The sequence below is a fragment of the Lissotriton vulgaris genome, chromosome 1_1, assembly GCF_964263255.1.
Source record: "Lissotriton vulgaris chromosome 1_1, aLisVul1.2, whole genome shotgun sequence".
In the NCBI taxonomy this organism is placed as follows: Eukaryota; Metazoa; Chordata; class Amphibia; order Caudata; family Salamandridae; genus Lissotriton; species Lissotriton vulgaris.
Window position 1 is genome coordinate 121,476,627 of NC_141685.1, and position 24,037 is coordinate 121,500,663.

A 24,037-nucleotide genomic window follows, 5' to 3' on the forward strand; every position below is an offset into this window, starting at 1 on the left:
GACCCCTTCCCAAATGTTACAAATGTTACAGTACCACCAAAACCGAATTAGAGAGGAACACGAACATGAACAGAGACGTATGAAAGATACGAAAATGAAAGTACTAGTTGCCCAGTCCGTCCCAGCAGACAGCCAGAAGAGGGGTACGACACAGACTGGTCCTTCTGCAGCTCCTGTTAAAGGGAATTGCAATTATTGTAAACAGCCAGGTCAATACATCAACGAATGTCTGGTTCTGAAACACAATATTGCTACAGGTAGGACGAAAGAAAGACCGCGTCCTCCTAGACAAGAACACGTTCCACAGCATATTCCACAGAATATGCAACATCCCCAGAATACACAGCAAACAGTAGCTGTACCGCAACCCCAACCCATTGCTGCCACGCAACATGTCACACAGCAAATGTACCAGTATGCACAGTCAGATTACCCCGATTATCAACAGTATACATGAAACAGCCTAGAGAGGGAGGTTGGCTTGCCTCTTTTCGAGGTTCCTGTAGATCAAGATGGACCCTATGTACACAGTCAGGTATTAGGGAAAGACAGAAAATTTTTGATTGATACAGGGGCGAGCAGAACTACCATTTGTCATGACGAGGTTCCAGGGGCGCCCCTCTCAGGCTCACAGAATGTTTCTCTGGGTTTTTCAGGAAAGCCTATTGTTAACGAAGTGTCAAAGCCAGTTTCCCTAGAAGTTGGTCCGTTATCCCGTACTACAGACTTGTTACTTACGAAAGCATGTCCAGAAAATCTGCTTGGTATTAAAACATTGAAAGCACTGGGAGCAGTGATATGTTGTTCTCCGGAAGGAGTGAGATTATTTTTGCGTGACTTCAAAGGTCATTATGTGTTGAGAGATTTTGATCCGAGATTGCAGAATGTACCACAGCATTTATGGGCGCAAGGTCCAACTGATGTAGGTTGTATGCACATTACACCCTATCGTGTCACTCTCAAACAAGGTGTTATTCTGCCCCGAATCCGACAATACAAATTGCCACCTGAGGCTGTAGCAGCCTTACTGAAAATTATTGACGAGCTCATTGCTCAAGGAGTAGTTGTAGAAACTGACTCCAATGTATGTAATTCTCCAATCATTCCGATTCTTAAACGAACTGACCCGAATGCACCTCCAGTCTACAGACTGGTGATCGACCTTCGAGAGCTCAATAAATGCATCATTCCACAGTACCCAGTAGTGCCAGACATCTCTTCCCTATTGACTGCCATTGATTCCGAAGCAGCGTTCTTTACTGTAATTGACCTCAAGAATGCCTTCTTTAGTGTTCCCATTCATCCGGAAAGCCAGTACCTTTTCGGATTCTGTTTAAATGGCCGAAGCTTCAAATTTGCACGTGCACCTCAAGGGTTCACGGAAAGTCCTAGTATTTACAGTCAAGCCCTGAAACGACAACTAGACAGTATTCACATGCCTACTGACACTGCTCTGCTGCAATATGTCGATGACTTGTTAATCACTGCACGGACCGAAAGTGACTGCGAACGTACATCACTGACAGTCTTGTATTTTCTGGCCGAAAAGGGGCATAAAGTGTCCCCTTCGAAGCTCCAATTCTGTGTCCAGCAAGTGGTATACCTAGGTCACTTGCTGTCCAAGAGGGGGAGACAGCTAACACCAGACCGCATCCAGTTAATTGCACACCTGCCACAGCCCAAGACACAAAAGGAAGTACGGGCCTTCATTGGCCTTACCTCTTACTGTAGACAATGGATTCCTCAGTATGCATATTTAGCCAAGCCACTCATACAGTTGACAACACAGAAGGCAGCGACTTCGACTGTCCTCCCTTGGACTCAGGAACATACACAAGCTTTTGACGAATTGAAGAAAGCCCTATGTCAAGCACCTGTTTTAGCGACCCCATGTTACAGCAAACCTTTTACACTTTTTGTCACAGAACGTGATGGCACAGCATTATCTGTCCTCACACAAGATCAAGCAGGAAAACACAAGCCCTGTGCTTATTTTTCTAGTACATTGGATCCAGTAGCCCAGGCCTTGCCTGCGTGCTTAAAATCAGTTGCAGCGACAGCTCTAGCTATCAGACAAAGCGACTCGATAGTGTTAGGACATCCCCTGACAGTACAAGTTCCACACTCCGTGGAAGTCCTTCTAAACAGAACCCAGACTCAGCACTTGACCATAGCACGACTGACAGGTTACGAACTGACACTGTTTCAGCCACACATAGAGATCAGACGATGCAACATACTCAACCCTGCTACACTGTTACCCTCAAGTACAACTGATCCAGCACCACATGACTGTGTAGAAGTCATTAATACCGTGACAAAGCCCAGACAAGACTTGACAGGCATTGCATTGTCCGACCCAGACCTGACACTTTACGTGGATGGTTCGTGTATGAGAACAAACACAGGAGAGTTAGTGGCCGCATATGCAGTGACCACTGAAACTGACGTCATAGAAACACACCGTATTGACACACTATCTGCTCAAGCAGCAGAGCTCATTGCTCTGACCCAAGCCTGTATACTAGCCAAGAACAGGAAAGTAAACATATACACAGACTCACAGTATGCATTCGGAGTCGTACACGACTTCGGTGTTCTCTGGCAAGAAAGAGGTTTCTTAACTTCCCACGGTGCCAAGATACAGCACGGTCCTCTCATTCAAGCTCTGTTAGAAGCAATACATTTGCCTACAGCCATAGCCATTATGAAGTGCAAAGCACATACTAAAATTACTGACACTATTTCCCAGGGTAACGACCTGGCAGATCGAACAGCTAAACTCACAGCTCAGACCCAAAATGACATACCGACTGACACGACAAAGACTGAAGTAAATTCACTGACACATTGCATGACAGTTAAGGATCCCACACAAGACGTAATAGACATACAGACACATGCTACTCCAGATGAAATCAAGAAATGGACTGAACTAGGAGGGATCCAGACAGATCAGGGATGGTTGACGAAGGGAAGAGCCCCATGGTTCCTCCCCGACTCCATGGTTCAAGTTATCATTAACACAGCACATAGTCCAGCACACTTAGGAGAGAAAGCCATGTTAGACAGCATTCAGAATCTCTGGTTCAACAAGCATTTACGTGCAGCAGCGAAACAGAGAGTACGTACCTGTATGATCTGTTGTCAGTTCAATCCAGGCAAAGGCATTCCCGTGGAACAAGGTGGATTTCATCCTCCTGACCACCCTTTTGAAGTCCTCCAGATGGATTATATCCAGATGGACAGATGTAGAGGATTCAAGTATGTCCTCGTAGTTGTATGTGCCCTTTCCCGATGGACAGAAGCATATCCAGTCCCAGATTACACTGCCGCGACCACTGCCAAGCAGTTGGTTCGTGAATTTTTCCCACGATACGGTTTGCCTCGTGTTGTGTACTCTGATAATGGACAGCCATTCTCGTCCGAACTCATGAAACAGGTATCACTCCTGTTAGGTTACCAATGGAAATTCCACTGTGTACGACACCCCGAAGCAGCTGGTTTGGTCGAGCGACACAATCAGACTCTAAAAACACGCTTAGCAAAAGTCTGTGCAGAAAAAGGTGTAGATTGGATAGTAGCCCTGCCAGTTGCCCTCTTTTACAAGCGAATGGTAGCCCATTCCAGAACTGGTTTGTCACCTTATGAAATTATTTTCGGTCGTCCCCCAAATATGTGGGGTACGCCTATGCCAAGAAAGATCACTGATGTTGAAAGTACTATGCTGACAGATTACTTGGCTTCCTTGATGTCTGCACTACAATCTTGTTGTTCACAGGTCGCGGCTGCCTTCCCGGACAACACCCAAGTAAAACCGCATCAAGTCGTTCCAGGAGAGTACGTCTATGTACGGAATTTCGACAGATCAAGTCCGCTGGAACCCAGATGGAAGCAGCCAAAGCTGGTGTTGATGACAACGAGGACCGCCGTAAAGCTAGAAGGTCGCAAGGGATGGCTACACTCCAGCCATATTAAAAAAGTGCACGGACTGTGTCCAGAGACTTCGATTAAGGACTGCCCACTTTTAATCACTGACTCTAAACTCCCCCTGCTAGAGAAAACTCCCCAACAGGAGTATCGTTCCAAACTGAGGTCTAGTAAGTCAGACAGCGGTTAATTGTTTAAGTCCCCCTCAGGTGAAGCGGTTAGACAGGTTTCTGACATGTATAAGATAGACCCACATAGTGAGAGAGATAGACAGAAAAGCAAAAGAACAAAATACTGTAAAACTTTGCACAGCAGATGCATTATTACGTTACTTTTCATGTTTCTTCTGAGTCTTACGATCGTATGCATAAGTTTAATGCTACATGTTTTCTTTCCTCTTGATTCACATGTACATACTTCTTTCAATGATACTGTAGAGCACACTTTCAGTGACCTGCCCCCACATGAACTTTCCTATCGACTTGCGCTGCGCAACAACACTTTTATCAGTATGTTACACCATTCTCACCAGACCAGCAATGCCACCAATTGCTGGGTATGTGGCCGACTCCCTCCCTATCAGAAATACAAGGGAGCTCTGCCCCTCTTTCCCTACCCGTTCACACATAATGGTACATGTGGAGCATGGTTTACTTTAATGTCATCATTAGACAGCGAGTCCAAAGTTTCCCAAGGTAATTGGATATGGGGAGATCTGAATACAGTTATGAATAAAGCATTTTTTCCAGACAAGGAGGGTCTTCCCCAAAGAACAGGAACCGATCTAGAAAATGAAGAGTATGGATTAGGTAATTTCACACTTAATCTCATGATTTTGAACGTCCAGTCTGAGACTAATATAGACCTGCCATCTATTACAGTTTTACCAGTGAGAGGTGAATTATGCATTAGAAAGAATGGTTCAGTACGTCTAGGACACAGTGATTGTAGTACTGTGGTCGAATTCAGTGATAAGGGAAAGTCTACTTTCAAAGCCTCCCGTCATTCTTATTTTATTTGTGGGTCAACAGCTTATGTACGTCTGCCCTTAGATTGGGATGGAACATGTTAAATCGCATTCCTACTGCCACCTGTTTTTCTAGCCCCACCTGATTATCATCGAAATTCACGTCTTGTACATAAGAGAGATCTTCCCCCTGTTATCGATTATTCCGAATCAGCATGGGATCAGTATAAGGATTACATTAAAGGTTACTTCTGGTTTGTAGGTCCTGTCCAGAATAGTAAAATAATACGTAGATTGACACGTACCCTTGAAGCAGTAGTGAATGAAACTACTTTTGCCCTAGGTAACTTGACTGAAGAGCAGTCTGCTATGAGACTTGTTGTTCTCCAAAATCGCCTTGTCCTTGACGTCATCCTGGCCGATAGGGGCGGGGCTTGTAGAGTCATCGGATCCAGTTGTTGCGTGTTTATTCCTAATAACGCGCCGTCAGTGTATAAGGCCATAACTCGGCTTCATGAAATTGCTCACCTGATACACCAGAATCCAGGCACCTGGACTTGGTCCGGTTGGTTCTGGAGTGTAATATCCGCCTGGGGATGGAAAGTATTGTCATTCCTAGGAATAATACTCCTTATAGTATTCAGTTGTTGTCTTTGTCTACAATGTGGGCCAGCGATCTGCGGCTTGTGCGCCACAACATGTATTCCCAGTCCATGTTCTCGTGCTCGAATGAGAAAAGACGAGCAAATGATGTTATATGAACAGATAGATGGTCTCATGAACATAGATATATCCTGAAGGGAACGTAGGGGACAAGGAGGGAATGAGGTAAATCGAATTTTATATGACCAGGTATGTCCCCTATCGTGTACCCCAACGTCCCATGTATATGCATGACCTCCGTGCATTTACCCTCCATGGCCGAAAATGAAGACGCAAATGCATTTGCGTCCAACGTTAACATGTCATCTACCAGACCCACCATGAATGACTCGATAATTCAGTCCTTAAACATGCCATGCCAACGTCTTTACATGGTACACTTTTAATGTGAAGCCATGTTTTCCTGGCTCTGTCGAGCTAGGCCCTGAATTGAGGCTCCGAAGTCTCTTCTGTCTCTGAAAGCTGCCGTTCAGGTTTGCATCCCTGACCTCTGCCTTACTTCCTGCCCAGCGAAGCGGTGCCCGGCTCGCTCGGCCTGCCTGCCTGCCAAGACCGTATTTTGCCTACAAGTTATCAGTTCAGCCTCCTCGAAAACACATTCCAGTCTAGTGAAATAGGTAAACATATTCCCGGCTGCAGAGTAAAGGGCCCTGCCTTCCTGTCTCCATGCAAGTGATTTACAGTACCCGTTACCATGGTAGGCCCATGGTCCCCGCGCATTGTATCAAGACGCGTATGCACTCCCTAGCATTCAGTGATGTATGGCCCCTACCCGAGAGACCTTTCACTCCAGACACTACATCCTCCAAACATGAGATATCAGATAGGTTATAGGTATAGGTCGTTCTGACATCCCAGACATCGAGACTCTTCTACTAGAACTAAAGTCAAAGCCCCCAGCTCTCCCCAGTTACACGTCATGCCAGCTGCGCGCGCACATAGAATAGAGGTTTCTGCTGACCCTGCAAGAATTCTCCTATACATCCACCCACTTATGACACTTCTTGTGACGTTCTCTAGCACACACCTCCGTGTACGCCTATTACACGCCTTCTTTTACGCCCCCTGCTACGCACATGTGTTCTTATCTTTTTCTTTTCACTTGTCACGCCTACTGTATTCAATGCAATTATACTGTTTTACTATATATATTGTGTGATGTTAATAAACTATGAGATTGTCCATTCCTGAACCTTAGTGGTGATGGAACCCGATGTCCCCTGCCTCGAGGCATCCCATTAAAGCCTGTATAACTCAGATACCACGGACTCTGCCTCTCATTTGATAGAGCTATCCCTCTTGTTTATTTAATGCATGAAAAATGGTCCGGTAAATTTTATTTACCACATCCGGACCAGCCCACTCTGCACCCGCCGAGCCCAGGCCGTGCCCAACCGAACCAAGACCACGAGAACGTTCCCCCCGCGACTGGGACCCGAAGTCCAGTGCCCAAAGACCCTCCTCGACGGACCAGACGACGCCTGCAGACTCAGAACCAGGGGCCACCCCGAGGGTAAGCTTTTCCGACACCCAAAGACACTCCTGCACCCGGCACCCTGCGGCTCCCTGTGCCCCCCTTTGGGGTACCTACCTGGGATCCAAGACCCCAACTTCCCTCTCGAAGTGCTGGTCGCCCCTGGAGAGTCTCCGTCCCCGAGCCTGCAGCCTTTTTATCTTTTTTCCCATTGAATAACATTGAGCGCTGACGGCTCAAAACCACCCTGTACCCAGCCGTCCGAGTGCCGCTGGCTGTGCCACCTTTGTCCTAGCCTACTTCCCCCTTGCCCTGAGCAAGTGACAAGGAGCCCAGCTCCCACAGCTGCGTGACCTGCTAGCCAGCAGCCACCAACCGAAGGCCCCCTTTCCCTCATTGGATATCATTGGGCCTACCTACCTCTGCACCCCGCCGCCCCTATGCTGCTGGGATTGAACTAACAGTACTTACCTGACCCTGGGGCACCCCTGAGTCTATGCCCAGAACCTTAACTTCACCAACCACGTACTCACCTGGAAACCGGTAGCTCACTTACCTGCCATTGGATAACATTGACCAATTTTGACTCGAAGTGTGAAATTTTGAAAACTGAAAATATTCACATAAAATCAGCCAAAGGCCGAATTCCAAAGTACTCAACTGTGACCAGGGGCGAAGTCAGTACTGTACCTTTCAGCCCAGTACTGAACCGTAAAAATAATCCTTTCCGGGTTTACTATTAATCAGTATTTTCTCCATAGGAACCCATTGTCTGCTTTTCTATGAAATTTCTTTTAAGTGTCTACTTTTGAAAACTTGAAATATTCTTTAAAAATCACACGAAATACTGAAACGCAATTACCTACCTGTTTTAAGTCAAGACCCCAGTGCTGGCCCAAGGAGACCAGTGCTGGATTATAAAAGTAACGCAATCGTAATTTACCTGCAACCTGAATTTTCTCCCATTGAAGATTTCCATTGAAAAGTTTCTAAGTGTTAACTTTTAAAACAGCTCTATATTCATGAAAATTCACTACAGTAACTTAAATGTTTTTGCTAATCTGGTTTCAGCTTAGACCCCAGGACTGAATCTAGGATCTAGTCCTGGAACTACCAAAGTAATCTATAAAGTAATCAACTGTACTTATATGTGGAAAACCCATTGAAGTCAATGCTATAGTGTGTTTTAGGTTTGTGTTGCTTACTTCCAGTACTGTATCCATTGTGTGCACAACCTTAATTGCTCCTTTGCAAAGTAATTACATGAGAGTACTCATAACAAGAAAAGTATATTTTTATAACTGTTGGTTCAAAAAATAAAACAACTATAACAGTGGATATAAAACAATTGGCCTGGATTTCAGTCCTTGAGTGTGTGAAACCTTTTGCTGACTGAGTGTGTACAACAAATGTTTGCTCGCAGCCGGACTTTGTTGCTGCTGGGTGTTCTCTGCTACAAGGAAGCTTGGGGAACTACAGACACCCGAATCCCCTCAACTGCACTCACCTGCGCTGAAGCGCAATCCCGCCCACCGCGCTACTTTACGGCTTGCGGCCCCCGCTTTGTGGGAGCCGCTCGCAGCCGGACTTTGTTTCTGCTGGGTGTTCTCTGCTACAAGGAAGCTTGGTGAACTACAGACACCAGAATCCACTTTGCTGCACTCACCTGGGCTGAAGCGCAATCCCGCCCACCGCGCTACTTTACGGCTCGCGTCCCCCGCTTCGCAGGAGCCGCTCGCTGCCGGACTTTGTTGCTGCTGGGTGTTCTAAGCTACAAGGAAGCTTGGGGAACTACAGACACCAGAATCCCCTTAACTGCACTTGCCTGGGCTGAAGCACAATCCCACCCACCGCACTACTTTACGGCTTGCGGCCCCTGCTTCGCGGGAGCCGCTCGCAGCCGGACTTTGTTGCTGCTGGGTGTTCTCTGCTACAAGGAAGCTTGTGGAACTACAGACACCCGAATCCCCTCAACTGCACTCACCTGGGCTGAAGCGCAATCCCGCCCACCGCGCTATTTTACGGCTCGAGGCCCCCGCTTCGCGGGACTCGTGCGGGCAGGCGCCGGGAAAAGCCCGGGCCAAGGGCGGGGCCGGTTGAGCCCGTACGAGAACGACCAAGGACGGGACGGGGTTCCCCCCTTATATCTCCACTACAAGGTCGGTGCATGATTTATACCCTGCCATTTGTTGTAGATTATCTAAATACTAGCTATCATTTACACACTCAAAGATGTAGTTGTTTCAAACCTCATCGGAAATGACCACTCCTAAGGCTGGGAGAGGCAGGAAATCAACTGATGGTGGGTCAATAGTGGGTACCCTGGACCAGTTTCTCGCGAGAGCATCTTCCGTTCTGGCCCACGAAATAGAGCTGACAGAAAGAAGATTGTCACTTGACCCTGCTTTCAACTAACGGGCATCAATGGGAAGTTTGGCCCAGGCATCTTCGCCAAACCCCTTACAAAATATTGATCTTACAAGGCCAGAAGGCAATGACGTGCGAGAGTGCAACCAACAATTGCAAATTGCTGGAGGCTTGCCTTGCAACCCAGTGTGTGAAGCCGCCATGCTAAATACTAGAAATGCCCCTAATCTTCACACTGTTCATTCTGGACCTCCAACATTAAGTGTCAAAAGAAAAGCTAAAATTCAGAAATCTGATAAAGTAGGGGGAAGTGCAATACCACCAACTCCGCATAGTCCTGCTACATGACAGCCCATCACGGAAGAGCCCACATCGATATTGAGTCCTGGTGTTGTGTTTCCCGCTGAGTTGGGATTGGACTTTGGACCAAACTTGAACACATTTTAAAAAAGACATGTCTCCCCATTTATGACAGACTTAACTTGATAGAAAACAGGCTTGCAAGTCTCTAATTATCGTTTGCTTCGGCTCAGGCACGGGGTGGGAACCGGGATAAAGGGATAACAGAAAAACAAAAGAGATTATCTAAGCAAACTAATGAATCTGAAATTCCCTCTACCCCTCTACCTACGAGTAATGCAGCTGATATCAGTGCCCCTGTTGTAATTGTCCCTAATCCTACTTCATCTCATCTAATGATATTGCAGTGACTAACCACATTGTGTTGAGTGGAAGGGCAGAGATAGAAGATGGGAGCAGTGCTATAATTCAACAATGCCAAGCGAACAATAATATTTCTATGTTCCATCAACAAATGGGTTACCGCGTATAGATCTTCCCCCGGAATCCACACCGTATGTGGTGGTTCTTGCGGGGCTCCCACCATTGAGCCAGGGTAGAAGGGAGGAGTATATGGAGCTTAAGAACAAATGTATCCATTGCCTTAATTACAACAGGCCTCTTCCCCCTATGGTATCTACTGAAATTTTGTTTGCAAGGCGCGTGGATTGGATTGGGCCACGGAAAAAGTCTATCGAGGGAGACTGTATAATTATTAATTTTAGGGACAGAAGGGCTGCCTACTGGCACCAGTAGTCGACTCGACACGAAAAAGATAGACAAAAATGTCCAAAAAGTTAGTAATACAATGACATACGTGCTCTTCCCGGATCTGCGCTAGCCGATGATGGACACGGAGCCGCAGATGAGGCCTACCGACGAGCAGGGGTACTGCTGACGAAAAACTTTCCGGATCCAGTCTGACGCCTGGGGGTAATTCTAAGGTAAAGAATCTAACACTAACGAGTTTCTTTCAGATTCTGTCTTTCAGATACAAGCTTTTTTGGCATACGGATTATCTCCATTGTGGAGTTTCTCATGGTGAGATAGCATTTTTCTCTGCAGCTTTTCTGGCATTCAGAACACTCATAAGGTTTTTCATCAGTATGGAGAATCGCTTATGGTTAGTGAGGCTGTGCTTATCAAATAGGAATTTCTGGTATTCACAGCATTGGTAATGTTTTTTCCCTGTGTGTGTCTGCTCATGTAGAGTGGGGTTGTGTTTTAAATTGATGCTTTTCTGGCATTCAGAGCACTAAAATATTTTGGTGTGTTTTCTTATGGCGCTTGAAATTATCTCTTCCTCTGAATCTATTCTGACATTTAGAGCACTGATAATTTTCTTCCCCAGTGTGGATTCTCATATGTTTAGTGAGATTACATTTAAGGCTGAAAAATATTTGGTATTTGGAGCACTGTTAAGGTTTTTCCCCAGTGTGGGTTCTTATATGCTGAGTGAGTCTGCCTTTTACACTGAAACATATCTGGCATTCAGAGCACCTATAAGGTTTTTCCCCAGTGTGGGTTCTTATATGGTGAGTGAGACGGATTTTTTCACTGAAACATTTGTGGCATTCAGAGCACCGATAAGGTTTTTCCCCAGTGTGGGTTCTTATGTGATTATCGAGACTGTTTTTATGGCAGAAACATTTGTGGCATTCAGAGCACTGATAAGGTTTTTCCCCAGTGTGGGTTCTTATATGCTGAGTGAGATGGCTTTTTTCAATGAAACATTTGTCGCATTCAGAGCACTGATAAGGTTTTTCCCCAGTGTGGGTTCTTATATGCTGAGTGAGACTGAGTTTGTATATGAAACATTTCTGACATTCAGAGCACTGATAAGGTTTTTCCCCAGTGTGGGTTCTTATATGCTGAGTGAGACTGAGTTTGTCTCTGAAACATTTCTGACATTCAGAGCATGGATAAGGTTTTTCCCCAGTGTGGGTTATTGTATGTTGAGAAAGACTTCTTTTGTCAATGAAACATTTCTGGCATTCAGAGCACTGATAAGGTTTTTCCCCAGTGTGGATCTTTGTATGCCGTGTGAGACTACTTTTTACACTGAAACATTTCTGGCATTCAGAGCATTGATAAGGTTGTTCCACAGAATGGGTTATTGCATGTTGAGAAAGACTTTGTTTGTTACAAAACCTTTCCTGGCATTCAGAGCACTGAAAAGGTTTTTCACCAGTGTGGAATCTCACATGTGCAGTTAGAAGTGATTTAAATTTGAAATGTTTTGGGCATTCAGAGCACTGAAAAGGTTTTTCCCCAGTGTGAAATCTCACATGTGCAGTTAGAAGTGATTTATATTTGAAATGTTTTGGGCATTCAGAGCACTGAAAAGGTTTCTCCCCAGTGTGGGTTCTTATATGAAGAGTGAGACTGTTTTTGTCAATGAAACATTTCTGGCATTCAGAGCACTGAAAAGGTTTTTCCCCAGTGTGGGTTCTTGTATGCCGAGTGAGACCGTTTTTGTCACTGAAACATTTGTGGCATTCAGAGCACTGATAACGTTTTACCCCAGCGTGGATCTTTGTATGTCGTGTGAGACTACGTTTGAAACTGAAACATTTCTGGCATTCAGAGCACTGATAACGGTTTTCCCCAGTGTGGATTCTTATGTGCTGTGCGAGACTGCTTTTTATACTGAAATATTTCTGGCATTCAGAGCACTGATAAGGATGTTCCACAGAATGGGTTATTGAATGTTGAGAAAGACTTTGTTTGTTACAAAACCTTTCCTGGCATTCAGAGCACTGATAAGGTTTTTCCCCAGTGTGCGTTCTTGTATGCCGAGTGAGACAGTTTTTGTCACTGAAACATTTGTGGCATTCAGAGCACTGATAACGTTTTACCCCAGCGTGGATCTTTGTATGCCGTGTGAGACTACGTTTTAAACTGAAACATTTCTGGCATTCAGAGCACTGATAAGGTTGTTCCACAGAATGGGTTATTGCATGTTGAGAAAGACTTTGTTTGTTACAAAACCTTTCCTGGCATTCAGAGCACTGAAAAGGTTTTTCCCCAGTGTGGATTCTTCTATGCTGAGTGAGACTTTTTTTCTCAATGAAACATTTCTGGCAATCCGTGCACTGATAAGGTTTATCCCCAGTGTGGGTTCTTATATGCCGAGTGAGACTGTTTTGGTCACTGAGACATTTCTGGCATTCAGGGCACTGATAAGGTTTTTCTCCAGAGTGGATTCTCATATGTTCAGTGAGTTTAGATTTACGGACGAAACTTTTTAGGCATTCAGCGCACTGGTAAGGTTTTTCCACAGAGTGGGTTAATGCATGTAGATATAGACTCGCTTTGACACTAAACCTTTTCTGGCATTCAGAGCACTGATAAGGTTTTTCCCCAGTGTGGATTCTCATATGCACAGTGAGATAAGATTTACGCCTGAAACTTTTTTGGCATACTTTGCACTGAGAGTGGTTTCCCCCAGTGTGCATTGTGTCAAATTCTGTGAGATAAGATTTATGGCTGTATCTTTTTTGGCACATGTAACTTTTTTCCCCAACTTAGGTTATTTTGCTTTGATTGAGGCGGTTTTGAACACTGAATTTGTTCTCACAGTCCGTGTTTTTATAAGGTGTATTCCTAGAGTTAATATCTCTATGTTTAGTTTTCTCTTGCTTATATGCCACAGTAAGAGTGAACCCGATTTTAGAGTTGGGCTTGTTTGGATAATGTTCAGCATTTATCTCTAAAAGACATTGTGTGTAATCTTCTTAACACTTCAATTAAGCAAAATATGTCTGAAAGCAGCCCTGTAACACCTGTCGAAATATTTCTAGCAGATAATAGTCTTTAGGTTATAGCCTATCCGGCAGCAACTTATTTTGTGACTGAAGATTTTCTCAAATCTATTTGTATAGGTTCTTAGCAATGCAGTGATAAGGTGTTAGTCTGATATTTATTAATTAAACTGATAAGTACCTTTTTGCACTGACGTAATGGCAGTAACTGAGGGCGTTAGAACGTGCACAGTACTATTGTGGATCACGAGTCTCAGAACATCAGTTCCTTTTACCCTTTCTTTGTTTGGTGTAAGGTTAAGGTTTGTAGTTCTGAAGACGATGATTTATTTACATTACCTATAGCGCAACTGTGCTCATTTAATCCATTTTTATATTTAACAGTTTTACATATCACTCATTCACAGCAGATACTGTTGAGGCGATTTACATAGAAATACAGAACAGTACACAATAAAAAATAAACAATCTGAGATGGTTATGAACACAATAAAGTGGTGCATTTTTAAGGTTTTCACAAGAGTGAGCAGAGTGGGTCGTGGTTTTCTACCCAGAGTCAGATAGTCTCAAACTTGTGTAACTGGTTAAAAACGGTTGTTGAACAAAGGTAATTTTCCAATCTTTTGGTTGTTAACGTGTCAGCTTCGGAGTCTTCTCTCAGCGTCTTTTCTTTGATGGTCTGCAGAAGAAACCTTTTGTTATAACTTTCTTTTATGCAGTGTGTGCTTCCTCTCTGGAATTACATGATGTTTTAGATGAAGGTTATTCTGTGCACAGATTTAGCTTTGCTCTGGGTTAATGAAATGCTAAATTAGAGACTTCACTTACAGTATAGTACTTTCCTCAGCTCCCACTTCCTCGCCACACTTAGATTTTGGAAATGGTTTAAACGTAGAATGCTGGATGTCCTTCAGTTTTTCAAAATAATCCTTCTTATGGCACTGACTTTAGTTGCCTGGTGCTAAATCTTCCTTTCTTCGTCAGTAATTTCAATCACCTATAGTATTAAAATTAAATACTTAATACATGAAAATTTCCCAAAATATAATTTACAAGCCAAATCAATGCAGAGTTGCAGAATTTTGAAAATGTTGAGCTGTTTTTCATACAGAGCAGAGTGTAGAATTGTAGCCTGAGAGAACTTGGATGTAGGAGTGAGGATTTATAGAATTTTCAACATTTTATTAAGCTCACAAAGGATACATGCAACCTATGGACTTGTAACATAGAATCCCAAAGGCAGAAATTAAAGTCATATGCACTGGCACCAAACAGATATTTAAACAAGCATTTACAATGCAACGGTTTCGCCTTTGCAAAAGTTAGAGCTATTGGCATTGTAAATGACATTTTTATTTATGTGTTGGTTTTGAAAACATAAATAAATGGCATTGTCATTTAACAATGCCAATAGCTTAATCTCTTGCAAATGCCACACACACACACCCACAGAGAGCCACACCCACAGAGAGCCCCCCTCAGAGCCCCCCACACACACACCCACACAGAGCCACCCACACCGAGCCCCCCCACACACCCACACAGAGCCTCCCCCACACACCCACACAGAGCCCCCCACACAGAGCCTCCCCACACACCCACACAGAGCCCCCCACACACCCACACAGAGCCCCCCACACACTGCGAGCCCCCACACAGAGCCCCTCCACACACTGCGAGCCCCCCCACACACTGCGAGCCCCACACACTGCGAGGCCCCCCACACACACACTGCGAGCCCCCCACACACACACTGCGAGCCCCACACACTGCGAGCCCCACACACTGCTGCTGTTTACAAGGAGGGGCCGCATGTAAAGGTCAAGTTGGACACAAGCGGAAACAGTTGGAAACAGAAGAATGGTGAGATGGTTGGAAGTTGGTTCTGCTTGGGTATGGAAGGTGACACTAAAGTTACTCCTTTCCTTGTGCTCAAGATGCCTTGCACTGTGTTATGAGCTAAGATGGACCTTGAACATGAAGCAAGAAGTGTACAAGCACCTGCACTTAGCAACAAGGCCAGTGATGTGAGACTACAAGATCACGTGATACACATAGATATGGCAATACAGAGAAGGTTGTGAGCGAAAGGATGAAACCAGAAAATGAATGCTGTCAAATAAGAAAGCGCATCTGGTAATCCGCGACAGGCAACAGTTAAGTTTATCAGAAATTGAGGTTTCCTTTTTTTTTACTTGTCTCTACTGCTATGATTCTGGGTAAAATGTAAGAGTTGTTTTTCTACCGCTCTGAGCTCTGTTGGGGCCGCCGATCATCAGTTCACTGCAGGCGTCAGCTCACTGCCGCCCATCGCCTATAGAAAGTGATTTACAAGCTGCTTGAGCCAATTAGCGTCTGCGTCTTACAACGGGGGGCTCACCAGGGCACCTCTGAAGTACAAATCGGCCGGGAGGCGGCTTAAAGGTGTCCTCCAGGTGTCTGGGCCTTCTGGACAGGCAGTGTTGTCCTGCAGCTAAATCCACATGGGAGGGTCCTGTCCACCCCGAGAGCCCGGCCTGTCAATACAGCTGCTGAGCCCAATCACAACACGGCTTAGGCGGGATTTGTTTATTACTGGCGAGGTTAAGTAATTGTCACGGGATATGGAGAGCAGACAGGACTGGTTCAGGTGGGCCAAGTGGGGTGGATTCTATAGATGCCCTTTCTGGAGATAGGTGTCGACCTACATTTCTCACTTCCTAACTTCTGAGAACTTAAAAACGTGACGTATTTGTACACCATGTGCCAGTGAATTGGATGCGTGTTCTGCACAGTTTGTGGTACTTTCGGCAGCCACCCTTCAGTACGTTTTTCATGAAGCTCTACTGATTTCAGAACTAAACCTAAACGCTCTGCGTAACGGGTGACATTACCTCCAATGTACCTTATTTAAATCTTTAAACACGTGAGTGACAACTGCACAGCTGGGACAGCAATGTTACCCAGGGCGGGGCCCAATTTAGTAAAATTGTACTTTAGGAAAACAAATTGTTGGTAAACACCATCATGAAAACTATATGTGTTTTTGAATGAAAAAACAGTTATGCATCATAAGAATGTCACCCCTGTATGTCCCTCATGTCCTTGTACATAAAGATGCTTTGGAAATTAAAGATCGTAGATGCTACAATTTATACGTATAACTTTCTATTTTTATTTCAGAAGGAACACTTTTTTGCTTCGTTCGACAGTGGTCACCATAGCACAGTTAAGGAGCGGAGAGTTGGTAGACGACCTTGTCGAAGAGGGCAGGGAAGGGGCAGGCCGAGGGGGTACTTTGTGCGGCCTTACATGAGGTCAACATCTTTTTCCCCTCTCTGCAGGTAGTTGTGCACCAGCCAGCTAAGAAACAGTGGACTTGTTATAGAGGAATCTAAAATAAAGTTTAATTTGCATGTAACAAGGACTGGCAGTAGTGTACCAGAAGCCCACAGTGTTGTTGCGCTTTGTTCTTTGCTAGCCCATTGTCACTTGAAATAACTGATTGGGCCATGAACTCAGTATAATTAAAATACACATCCAGGCCCACTCGAGCAGGAGTTTTGTTTTCCTGCTGAGTTCCGCCCATGGGGGGGCTCTATTACTCCTGGAACAGACTCGGTTTGCCTGTGGCCTCCATCTCTGCTGCTCGCGTCCGACAGGTGAGGAGGGCTTGGTGGAGTGGTGGGGCGGTGTCCAGACGCCCTAATGAGATTTGGAAGCTGCTGAGCTTCTGTGTGGGGATGAGGTCTCAGGGCGTAATGGCGTAGCGTTTATGCAGACTCCATGTGTGGGAGGATTATTTTTTAAAAATTTTTTAAGGGTTGGAGATGTCAATGGAGAAGGTACGGCTGCAATATTGAGGAATAAAGATTAGAAAGGGAAAGCACCAGGGCCCTAACGTTTTAGGACTACGGATGGAGTGGGCAGAGCAAAAACCAATTTGCAGTACCTGGCAGCAAAGCTCAAACTTCTTGTCTGGCGCGAGGATGCAGAGCAGTGGTTATCGATGTAAAGGGTCCGGATGCCCCGAATTTCCTGGTACACCTACCAGGAAGGGCCACTGGTGGGGCGGAGTAGCGTGGTGGCTATCCGGCGGAAGGCAGATGTAGTGACACACAAACCCTTCTTGCGGAAGGGAAATTCTAAAGGGGAGACAAATAACCTAAAACATTCGATCTATACAAAAAAAAACAACGCGCAGCTTGGGTGAATGGCAGACCCTCCCAGGGGCCCTGCGGTATGCGCCAGCCCCATCCCGGCACCAGAGGCCATCAGGCCAGCGGAAGTATGCGTTTCTGAATTGCATGTTCCTCGTTTGAGAAGAGACCGATATACGAGGACTGTATACCCCGATTCATTGATTTTGTGGGGGAGCAGGCACGGCCTGCCACCCACCCCCGCAGAGCAGCGGCCGCGCCTCTCGCCGCACCCCTCCCAGGTCTCACTACTCAGTCCCACCTACACGGCTCTCGCCCTGCACCCCGTCACTGTAGCCGGTGGCCAACATTAAGCCTGCAAAGAAAGAGCACCACACTCACCGCGGCCCGGGTTCACCAATGCTCACGAATAATCACCGAAAGCAGCCGTAGCTTTCCGTCCTCGGGCAGCCTTACGGTCGTTTTCTTACTTCCGTTCAGTTCGTCACTTCCGCTTACCTGTAAGGAAAGTGACATCGCGCAGCCCACCCCAGCTTGGAGTAGGGAGCGGGTCGGGTCTGCATCCTCACAGGGAGAGCGAGCAGGCTGGTGTGACGAAGGATGCCAAGACCCAAAAAAAAAATAACCCGCCCACCGCCGCATGACGTGGGCAGAAAGCCTAAAAATCGCCGGAACGCCCACGAATCTGCTCCGGCATTGACGGACAGATCTGTCTTTCAATGGCAAGCCTCCATTTATGGAGCTAGCCAATGGAAGACAATGGTGGGACTAGGCCAACATACTGTTGACATAAGATTTCGCCTGCGGGAAACGCTGTTTGCGCAGCTTTCGACAGGCAAAACCTAAAAAGACATTGTTACATGTAATCCACTTGCACGAAAGACAAACCATACTGTCTTGAGCAATAACTTCTTAATTTTCTTGCACAGGGTGGCCGGTTCCTCAAGGATAACTTGTTGAAGGTAGGGTAATATTTTTGCTTGGATAGATAAACAGTCTATGGATTCAAATACACGCTCATAGGGTAGGACAGAAAAGAAGGTTAGGATCAGGATAACATTTAGGAACGTGTTTTTAGTTTTAATGTAAAATGTGTTCATGCTCAAGACTGATTTCTATACAATGAACAAGATCAACTGGTAGCATCCAGGGTGATCTTTGTAGATGGATGGGGATGGTTACCACCTTCAAAAGATCCTAGAATCACACTGTTATACAAGGGGCATGGAAAGGGGAGACCACTCGGTCCCCCTGAACGTACGGCTGGGTGCCCCGCCCACCCGAGGAACCTTTGTGGGCGGGGGGCGTGACCTGATTGGTATGCCCAAAGTGGCATGGTCGGAGCACGCCCCCGCCGCCTAAGAAGGAGGTCCTATGACTCCGGGCCCAGAAGTCCGTGTACTTCCGGGCCGGAAGGAGGATGCCGCCCCGCCCCCCGCTGGAAGCTTAAAAGGCGAGGAGGTCTGAGCAGGCGTCCTCTTGTTCTCGCGCTTTGGAGGCTGCACCACTCGACGCCTGTGAGCCCTCAACGAGAGCAAGTAGCGATTTTGAGCGTGGTAATCGTGTGTCTTTCTCTTTCAGTTCCTGAGAAGCGTTTTTGGAGTCCGGAGAGCTGTGGTTAAGCGGATTTGCGTAACAAAACAAGAGCGGAGATGCCGGGGAAAAAGATCGCAAAGGGCGTCGAGATGGAGCGCTTGCTACGCACACTGGTGAACAAGGTTTCATCGATGGATAGGAGGTTTGGTAAGGTGGACCAACTGGTTCGCAACTTGGCCGAGCTACAGAGAAAGGTAGAGGCACAGGCAGGGCCCTCAGGAGGGCCGAAGAAGACTCGGGGTCCTGCCCTGCCGAATGTCACACCAGGTGGCAGAGGGAAGAGCAAGAGAGGCAAGAAAGGGGCCTTGGACGCTCCGCTGCCCGAGGAGGTCCCGGTAGCACCATCCGCACCTGTGCCCGATGGGGCCCCGGTAGCACCGACTACACCTGTAGTTCCGGTGGTGGTCCCGACTGATGGGGGCCTGCCGATCCCAGTGATTGTAACCCCACTGGAGAAGGAGCAGATACCCCCTGAGTTGGCCGCGCACCTGGCGGCGGTCCTGCCATGGCTAAAAAAAGGGGCCGCGGGGTCTGCGCCGGCGGTAGAACCCGCTGAGGAAGCTAGGCAAATAATTGAGCAGCTTAATCGGGCAAGGGGTGTCGGGCGGGAAATGTACTTTCTCCCCTCTGCAGGAGACACCCGCAGTGACGCCGGAGAACCAGAAGACGGAGGTTCCAGCCGGCGAAGGAGCGGTTGAACAGGGTAAGAGATCTCTCCCGATCATGGGGGATGGCGTGCTACCTTCTAGGCGGCAAGGCTTGGCGCAACATGTGCCCATGGCAACGAAGGAATTGATTTGGGGCGACAAATGTATAAACATGTTTTCTCTATTGACGGACAACCGTGAGTTTGAATACGCTAAGAGTCAGAAAGAATGGATGCATCCTGGTGAGTGGAGAGCAAAAATGGCGGAATTCCGGGTAGAGGAATCAATAATGAATTGGGTCAGGGCTTTCTCGGTGTTCGTCGCAATTGTGGCGGAAAAATCTCCTGAATTGTTGGCGGATTTGGCATGTTATCAAAGCAGGATAACGAGTTTCCATGAAAAATACAGGGGGGATGTATGGAGAGGTTATGATACTACATTCCGAAAGGAAAAGGAATTTAACAATACATTAACGTGGGATCGTTTGGATACCGTTGCATGGCATGCTCAGTTTACTCCGGATGTCGGAGGTGCGGGGGTGGGCCATCTGGTTTTAGGCCTTACCACCAGAAGCGGGCCCAGCCCTTTCGGACACCGTATGGGGGAGACCAGCAGGCCAGAACGGGGGGATATGGCAACAAGCGCCGGGTGTGTTGGGGTTACAATTTATTTATTTATTTCAATTTATATAGCGCGTTATAACCCAGGGGTCTCTAAGCGCTTTATCAGGGTCCAGATATCAGGTACTGTGGAGGAAAACTGTTCATAAAAATTACAAATCACCCCATGCTTGCTGGAAAAGCACTGTTTTTAGTTTTATTCGGAAGGTCAACAAATTAGTCTCCTTCCGTAATTCTATTGGTAGCTTATTCCAGGCTGTTGGGAACAAATATGAAAAGGCACGTCCACCTACTGTGGCCAGTCTACAACGTGGTTGAATAAGAAGAGAGGCGTCAGCAGATCCAAGTGTCCGTGCTGGGCTATAGGGGATAAGGCGAGATTTCATGTACATTGGAGCCTTACCGTACAGGGCTTTGTGAACAATGCACAATCCTTTGAACATCACCCTTTGCTTAACCGGCAGCCAGTGCAGTTCTTGCATAAGGGGAGATGCATGGGTATTCCTTGGCTTTTTAAAGATAAGCCTAGCAGCGTCGTTCATGACAACCTGCAACTTGTTCAGAAGTGTTTGTGGCAGTCCTATATATAGCGAGTTGCCATAATCTAGCCTAGCCAGGATCGTGGCGGAGACCGCTCGCCTCAGAGTGGAAAAGGACAACAAAGGTGAAACTTTTCTAAGTTGTCGGAGGATGCCGACGCAGGTCCCTACCACTGTCCTCACTTGTTTTTGCATAGACAGCCTGCCGTCCACCTGGATGCCTAAACTCTTGACCACAGTTGCTGGTTCCGGAGGTGACCCTAATTCTCTTGGCCAGAAATCCTCACTCCATGGGTTCCCTGCGATGGTGATTGGCAGTACCTCGGTCTTATCCGGATTGATTTTTAATGAATTCCTGGACATCCAGTTGGCTGTATACTTCAAGATATTTTGCAATCTTACGAGGCCACCCAGACCCTGGTCAAGTTGGATCACTATTTGGGTGTCATCCGCGTAGTTATATACATGGCAGTCCATCTGGTTAAACAATCTGATCAGGGGTTGTAAATAGATGTTGAAGAGTAAGGGCGACAGGGCAGACCCTTGTGGCACTCCGCAGGTGATCGATGTAGTGGTGGAAACAAGGTCACCGAGCTGTACTCTCTGAGACCTCCCTCTGTGAAAGGAGGAGAGCCAGGCGTGTGCCGTGCCCACGATGCCGAAATCCATCATCCGCGACAATAGTTGTTTATGACAGACGGTATCAAATGCCGCGGAGAGGTGTAACAGCACCAGGGCACTTGGAATTTTCTTATCTGGCCTGTTCCTCAAATCCTCCAGAATAGACAACATAACGAGTTCCGTGCTGTGATTCGCACGGAACTCAGCTTGGTTTGGCTCAAATAAGTTGTTACTTTCCAGATTTTCCAACAGGATGGTGAGTACGTGTTGCTCAACCACCTTCGTCAGGAACGGCAGCTGAGATATAGGCCTGAAATTTTTTAGGCATTTCACATCCGCCCCTGCTTTTTTCAGCATGGGAATCAGCCGGGCTTTCTTAAAGAAAGACGGGACTTGGCCTGTTAGTAAAGAAGTATTTAGTAGATTCAACACTTCTTCCTCTATACTTGGCAGTGCTATTTTAAACACCTCTGGTGGGCACGGGTCTGCCAAGGAACCCGATTTAATCCGACTCAAAAGAGCTGGCAGCCTTTCCTTGGTAATCAAGGAAAAGGCCGTTAAAGGACTAGTCACCGATAATCTGCCAGGTGTATCCAGCGAGGGGCAGTCAAACTCGGGGGTTGCGCCAATTTCAGCTACTATGTCCAAGATTTTATTAACGAAGAAATCTTGAAATTTTTGGCAGTCCTCTTGCATGAACTCCATAGTTTGTTCTTTGTTTTTCCTGAGTTCCGTAAGGACTTTAAAGATTTCTTTCTGAGGGTTTCTAGCAGTAGTTATTCTCTCCTCAAAGAACTCTGCTTTCCTAGCTATAATCGCCTGTTTATAATTAGCGAGTGCCTGTATATACTGGCTCTGAGAGTTGGAATCATAATGCTTCCGCCAAGCTCTTTCTAATTTCCGAAGCCCTCGTTTCCTCTCCCTAAGGAGTTCGTTGTACCAGGGGGCCCCATGTCCTCTGTTCACTATATTCAACCTACGTATTGGTGCCACGTGGTCCATGGTCTTCCTGAGTTTATCCAATAATTCTTTACAGAGGACCTCAGAGTTTTCTGTCTGAGTGTTCGAAGATGGATGGGTTCGGAGATGATCTAACATTTTATCTCCATTAATGTTTTTCCATTTCCTGACCGCCTTCCATCCTTCCCTAGGCTTCATTACTTGTTCGTCCAGCACAAACTCACCCCTCACCAAAAAGTGATCAGACCAAACACATGGCTGGACCATCACGTATCCTGCACAGGAGGTGTTGTCCAAATCAAGTCCAGGGTATGACCCCTGACATGTGTTGGACCTCTTACTAGTTGAACAAACTCCAGAGATGTCAATGCCTCATCAATCTGAAGAGCCTGTCCTTCCTTCGGTGCTTTCTCCCAGTGATAATTAAAATCACCCATGATAATCACCTTATCGTATCTTGAGCGTGTATCTTGAGCCAATCTCAGGAATGAATCAGGGAAATCCGGCGATGCCCACGGAGGGCGGTAGACTAGAAGAATGATTATACAGTCTGCCCCCAACTTCAGTCTAATACCCAACACCTCAGCGCCGCCCATGCTTTCGGCTAGGAGTCTTTCACCCTGTAAGCGTGAGCTATTTAGAAAGGCCAACCCACCCCCTCTCTTCGTATCCGTTCTATTTAGATGGAGCGCCGAGAAGTGCGCTGCAGAGACGCTATGAGATCTGACATAGAGGAGTCCTCTAACCACGTCTCCGTTACTCCCAGAACGTCCAGTTCCCCATCCTCCAGTAAACTAAATACCTCCAAGTTGTGTTTCTGAAGGGAGCGAGTATTAAGGAGTCCATAGTGCAAGCCACGGGCCTTGTGCACCTGTTGCTGACTAAGCTCTATCCTAGGTACTTTTAACAGTCCTAACTGATCGAGTGTGGCAGCACACTCATGACTGATAGCAGTTTTGCCAAGATTGGATTCCCATAACTCACCTCTGCTATAGCTAAAGCGCGGACCAGGGGTCGTAGCCCCGGGTCCCGTTTGGTCACGGATGGGCACAGATGGGCTCGACTCTGGCGTGACTCCGGCGTGCTCACGCTGCGCGTCAGCATGGCCGTCTTAAATAGCTGCCTCTGAGCAGCTAGTGCGCAAACAAAGATGGCGCCAACAAGCGTCCCGCTTTTCCCCCCAATGTGGCTGCCGCCGGTAATAACAAAGGAGTGGAAGGTAAGGGTTGCAAGGACCCGCTAAAGTGCGGTGTATTAACAATTATTGTGCAAGTATTTGGGTGAGGCACAGGTTTAAAAACGGGGGAGAATTCTACTTAAACAAAATCAAATATCAAACAGCTATTTTTAAAAACGAGGTTTCCCTCCAGCAGTAAAGTGCGAAAATATCACACAGGTATTTTTAAAAACG

At 46.5% G+C, this 24,037-nt stretch overlaps 1 protein-coding gene across 1 annotated transcript; it reads right to left on the reverse strand.

The window, feature by feature from the left end:
• Positions 1 to 11,158: 11,158 nt before the first annotated feature.
• LOC147737723 (uncharacterized) lies at positions 11,159 to 13,198 on the reverse strand. Its single transcript, XM_086935218.1, has 2 exons — positions 12,980 to 13,198; positions 11,159 to 12,835 (listed from the first exon to the last, which is right to left on the reverse strand). The coding sequence occupies exons 1-2, from the start codon at positions 13,196 to 13,198 to the stop codon at positions 11,159 to 11,161; spliced, it is 1,896 nt and encodes a 631-aa protein (XP_086791344.1).
• Positions 13,199 to 24,037: the final 10,839 nt, after the last annotated feature.

Bases quoted from the DNA above. Each gene is read 5' to 3' on its own strand.
- LOC147737723 (XM_086935218.1), bottom strand. From the start codon at position 13,198: ATGCACACTGGGGGAAACCACTCTCAGTGCAAAGTATGCCAAAAAAGT. The intron at 12,836-12,979 runs GTCCGTAAATCT...AAACCTTATCAG, and splicing joins CTGAATGCCTAAAAAGTTTC to TGCACGGATTGCCAGAAATG.